The 6,000-nt window shown below is 34.4% G+C and overlaps 1 protein-coding gene across 5 annotated transcripts in view; it reads left to right on the top strand.

Moving 5' to 3' along the window:
- DPP10 (dipeptidyl peptidase like 10) overlaps positions 1-5,500 on the top strand; it is a 1,405,070-nt gene extending 1,399,570 nt beyond the window's left edge. For all 5 annotated transcript variants that reach the window (XM_063790352.1, XM_515752.7, XM_003309203.5 and 2 more), the window contains 2 exons: positions 15-88; positions 1,478-5,500. In XM_063790352.1, coding sequence (XP_063646422.1) covers positions 15-88; positions 1,478-1,612 — 209 coding nt within the window. In that variant the 3' untranslated portion in view covers positions 1,613-5,500. The remainder of the gene's footprint in view (positions 1-14; positions 89-1,477) is intronic.
- The last annotated feature ends 500 nt before the right edge of the window (positions 5,501-6,000 follow it).

Consider the following 6,000-nt stretch of genomic DNA (forward strand, 5'->3'; position numbering starts at 1 on the left):
TTGATTTCTTGCAGCAAAAGTTCATTTCCAACACTCAGCAGAATTAATCAAGCACCTAATAAAAGCTGGAGTGAATTATACTATGCAGGTAAGCTACTTTCTTAGAAGAACGTGGTTTCCTGCTGGGTTTTTTCACTTGTGAGATGATACGCAACACAGCTTCTCTGTTATTCCATTCTCCCTACTGTTATTTTTTAATATGTTTTTTACTTACCAAAGATTGTGTTCTCTGTTCCTAATTACACCGAGAATATGGATGAACTCATGCTTTACAAGTGAATTGCATGAATCCTTTCTAAATTGTCATTTTCCTCTCAGACTTATTCATATCCCAAATATTGAATTCTTTTAAAAGTAACAAGTTTCTACTTCCCTTCTTGTTCCTTTTACCTTTTCTTCCTTTTGCTGTTCCTTTCTTCCTTTTCTTGTTCCTTTTGTCTTGTTCCTTTGTCTTTATTATTAAATATGAGAATTTATTATTAATTTATTTTTAAATATGATAATTTATAATTCTCATAATAAATAGTGGATAAAAAATGTTTGGGGAAATATTACAAGAAAAGAAGAGAGGATAAAAGGCCATTTGCACTACCATTTACATCTGTGCATTCATACATTTAATATATATTTATCAAGGACATTACAGTGGTCACTCTGCTCTATGGGTAACAAGACGTACATTACACTGTCAAGGAGGTTCCAGTCTGATATAAGAGTCACAGAAGGAAAAAGTAAAGTCATTTAAATTTATCACCATTCAGAAGAACCAAAAGTTGCTCAACCTGTCTAAAACACAAACTACCACGTTTAGGATAATGAAATATGAAGCTATACAGATAAACAAATGTCAGGTCACTCCATAAGCAATGTTGAGGAGTATGGAGTTTTATTCAAAGGGCAATGAGGCACCATTTAAACCTTTGTACTCAGGAATTAATGGGATAATATTTGTATTTTTTATTTGTATTTTAGAAACAGTAACAATTTTGTTTACATTGGAAAGGGAATTGTCAAAGTAATAATTGCACCAGACAATGTTAAACAGGCAAGGAAGACCTTATGAAAAACTACTGCAAAGGAGACAAAGACTGAACTCAAAGCTCTTTAAATAAAGAGCTGGAAAGTTTTCTAAACTAAATACTCCTAAAAAGGGGAGGAGAGGCCAAGGGCCTTTAGTCAAAAAGAAACTGTCCAAAGTTTAGTCAAGCTGAGGGCAAGGTTAGTCCATCTCAGTCAACATAAACATGAAAAAGTCTACCTTTTATGGCCAACATATTCTAATTTAAATACCAAATATTAATTGACATGATGACAATTGTTTTAAAAGTTTAGCATGAAGAACTTAGAGTTGAATTAGGTTTGATTTTGGTCAGATATTATTATTCAAAGTTTCCATGACATTAGGGCTCAGAAAATGAATGCGAGAGACAATAGCTTCTGGGATAATTTGAAATCTTCTTTCTCCTCAATATCTTAGGTCTACCCAGATGAAGGTCATAATGTATCTGAGAAGAGCAAGTATCATCTCTACAGCACAATCCTCAAATTCTTCAGTGATTGTTTGAAGGAAGAAATATCTGTGCTACCACAGGAACCAGAAGAAGATGAATAATGGACCATATTTATACAGAACTGAAGGGAATATTGAGGCTCAATGAAACCTGACAAAGAGACTGTAATATTGTAGTTGCTCCAGAATGTCAAGGGCAGCTTACGGAGATGTCACTGGAGCAGCACGCTCAGAGACAGTGAACTAGCATTTGAATACACAAGTCCAAGTCTACTGTGTTGCTAGGGGTGCAGAACCCGTTTCTTTGTATGAGAGAGGTCAAAGGGTTGGTTTCCTGGGAGAAATTAGTTTTGCATTAAAGTAGGAGTAGTGCATGTTTTCTTCTGTTATCCCCCTGTTTGTTCTGTAACTAGTTGCTCTCATTTTAATTTCACTGGCCACCATCATCTTTGCATATAATGCACAATCTATCATCTGTCCTACAGTCCCTGATCTTTCATGGCTGAGCTGCAATCTAACACTTTACTGTACCTTTATAATAAGTGCAATTCTTTCATTGTCTATTATTATGCTTAAGAAAATATTCAGTTAATAAAAAACAGAGTATTTTATGTAATTTCTGTTTTTAAAAAGACATTATTAAATGGGTCAAAGGACATATAGAAATGTGGATTTCAGCACCTTCCAAAGTTCAGCCAGTTATCAGTAGATACAATATCTTTAAATGAACACACGAGTGTATGTCTCACAATATATATACACACGTGTGCATATACAGTTAATGAAACTATCTTTAAATGTTATTCATGCTATAAAGGGTAAACGTTTGATGAATTAGAAGAGATGCTCTTTTCCAAGCTATAATGGATGCTTTGTTTAATGAGCCAAATATGATGAAACATTTTTTCCAATTCAAATTCTAGCTATTGCTTTCCTATAAATGTTTGGGTTGTGTTTGGTATTGTTTTTAGTGGTTAATAGTTTTCTAGTTGCATTTAATTTTTTGAATATGATACCTTGTCACATGTAAATTAGATACTTAAATTATAGTTTCTGATAAAGAAATTTTGTTAACAATGCAATGCCACTGAGTGCTATTTTGCTCTTTTGGTGGAGAAGGCTTTTTTCAAAACTCTTGGTCCTTTTACTTCTTTCTCTCAGTGCAGAATCAATTCTCATTTTCATCGTAAAAGCAAATAGCTGGATTATTTCATTTGCCAGTTTCTATTTAGTATTCCATGCCTGCCCAATTCATCTGTTACTGTTTAATTTCAATCCTTCTGGTGAGAATTAGAAATGAAATATTTTTTATTCATTGGCCAAAAAGTTCACAGACAGCAGTGTTTGCTATTTACTTTGAATTGAAGGCACAAAATGCATCAATTCCTGTGCTGTGTTGACTTGCAGTAGTAAGTAACTGAGAGCATAAAGTAAACCTGACTGTATGAAGTCAATTTAAGTGATGAGAACATTTAACTTTGGTGACTAAAGTCAGAATATCTTCTCACTTCACCTAAGGGATCTTCCAGAAGATATCTAAAAGTCTGTAATAAGCTTCGAAGTTCAGATAAATCTAGGCAGGATACTGCATTTTTGTGGTTTTAAAAAAGTCCTTAGGACAGACTGAATTATCGTAACTTATGGCATCAGGAGGAAACTTTAAAATATCAAGGAATCACTCAGTCACCCTCTTGTTTTGTTGAAGGATCAACCCCAAATTCTGGGCATTTGAGTACATGTGAATCATGGATTGGGTATTCAACTTTTTCCCTGGATGCTTTGGAATCGTGTCTTCCATGCTCCATTGGGTTCAATTTAAAATAGGAAAGGCTTTCTCTTCTGAAAGATCCATTTTAGGTCTTTTTCAAGAATAGTGAACACATTTTTTAACAAAATAAGTTGTAATTTTAAAAGGAAAGTTTTGCCTATTTTATTAAGATGGAAATTTCTTTTTAGGCTAATTTGAAATCCAACTGAAGCTTTTTAACCAATATTTTAAATTTGAACCACTAGAGTTTTTTATGATGCAAATGATTATGTTGTCTGAAAGATGTGGTTTTATTGAATGTCTATTTGAGTATCATTTAAAAAGTATTTGCCTTTTACTGTCATCATTTCTCTTGTTTTATTATTATTATCAATGTTTATCTATTTTTCAATTAATTTAATACAGTTTCTAATGTGAAAGACATTTTTCTGGAACCTGTTATCCCCTTAAACACTAAAGAGACCTCAAGTGAAAGCATATTGCTTAGTAGGAAGGTAGAAAATGTTAATCCCTGCGATTCTTTGAGTTTTAATGACAGGGTCATTTTCAGTAAAGGAAATGCTCACCAACACATAGTCACCAACTATTAAAGGAATCATGTGATTGGATTTTCCCCTGTATACATGTACCCTTGGTCATAATCCCACTATTTCGTACATATTTATGCATTGCTAGAGTTTCCTAGGACTCCAATAGCATGCTTTCCGAGTGTTATTATTCCCTTAATGTTAAAGAAACAAATCAATATATTGAATTCTATAATCAAGTAGGTAAGCAGTATTAAATCATCCACAGAGATAAACAATCTCTTGAAACTCTTTTGAAAGAGAAAAGTGTTCGTTCACTTTCATTGCCTTCATTAAGATCTCCAAATACTCAGAGACTAAGCAGGCTATTCTCATCTATTTGAGTTTCCTGACAGAACTAAAGGAAGGAATCATTCTTCAAAAGATGGATCTCACTTCACTCTGAAAATGTGCCTTTTTTAAATTGGGTGTTTAGCATAAAAATCACTATTGGGGATCTTACAGATGTCTGTTGTAGTTCTATTACAATGAGGTGACTTAGACATTGGGCTTTACCATATTAGAGAATTACTTAAGCCATTGTCCTTCATATGTTGGGCTTTGAGACAGAAGTACCTTGGACTGAATTGCTTTCAAGTCTCTAGAATCACTGACAGCACATGGCTTCTATGAGGAGTTATATATGAAATACCACTTGTGTCCCTCCTCAAGTTCTCTGACCACCTTCACATCCTGCAGCCACCAACACTGTATGAATACAATCTGGCCTCTCAGCTATGCTCACTTTCACTTTCTGTTCTGGGGATTCTCTGATACTAATTTTGGCTACTTGCTAGAACCAAGAGACAAATCGCTTACATACTGCAAACCGATGTGAAGGTGTTAATAACCCACTAAAACACAATTAATAAAAGACTGTAGCAGGTAACTAATCTTTCCCTCAGATATTCTACATGGTCCATGGAAGACTCTGTGGGCCCCAGAAGCCCATAGCTGCATATCCTTCTATTTTCCTCTTCCCCATTTCACTCTTTTAAGCTCCCTACTCCTATTCCCTATGATCACTTTCCAAAATAAACTGCAGGTGTGCTAGCTGTTGTCTTAGACTCTGCTTTCTGGAAACTATTTTTCCCCTCCACAAGAAATTATCACTGTGAATATTACAGGAGGAGAAATAAAATAAGAATAAATAAGTGGTTTATTTTCAGGTTCGAATAAACTCTTTCTAATGAAAATGTATTGGACTCTTACTAAGTGCCAAACCTATGATAAATGCTCTACATGCACTATCAAATTGAATCTTCTCAAAATGCCCTAAGGAGGTATTATGTTTCCCATTTTACAGATAAGGAAATTCAGTTTTAGAGAAGCATGTAGCTTGCCCACATTTATGTAAGTAGTAAGTAAAAACACTAAAACCCAGCACCAGCCAACTTAGAAGTTCATGTTCTTAGTGATTCTGCTCTCCAGCACTCCTGAAATAAGGAGAGTTAACCCATGTTGACAGCACATGAGGAAACATTCTGAATATTTAAACACATGGTTCCAAATATTTTTGAGAATAGTTTCATAGCAATAATACTGAAAAGTAATGGGCAAACCAATTTACCATTGTGGAATGTTTGAAGATACATGAATTCCCTAATGTCAAGAGGACATATGTAACATTAAAACATGTTTTCTTTCTCCGTTGAAGATACGTAAGAGTTATTCTTGTGCATGGAAATCCTTGCTCAGAAGACCATGACTATATGCTTGGAAGTCATTAGTAAATCTCCTTGCTTGGACATTATACCAAAAACACTGCAAAATCATTCAGAGATGCACCTATATACTGCAGAATCATTACATTGTTCAAAACACCCAGGCTTGTAAACATGAAAACCTCATGTAGTTCTCAAACCTTACAACACACACAAAGCATGTCACATTTCAAGTCATAGCAGACACCCACAATCCTATTTGCAATCTGACGCAGGAAAGTTGCATTACCTCCCACTTTTCTACCAGTGTAGAAATAGATTTGCTTTACCACTGATCAGATCTGCTAACAACACTTTTATTTCATTTAGCAATATTCCAGCAATTGTTGAGGAGAGAGTCTGTGAATTCGAAAAAAATCCCTCTCTCATAAACAAGGCAGACAGGTTTTAAAAAGTAAATAAGTCACATCAAAGTACAATTTTTATTATTTC

This window comes from Pan troglodytes, chromosome 13 (genome assembly GCF_028858775.2).
Source record: "Pan troglodytes isolate AG18354 chromosome 13, NHGRI_mPanTro3-v2.0_pri, whole genome shotgun sequence".
Classification (NCBI taxonomy): domain Eukaryota; kingdom Metazoa; phylum Chordata; class Mammalia; order Primates; family Hominidae; genus Pan; species Pan troglodytes.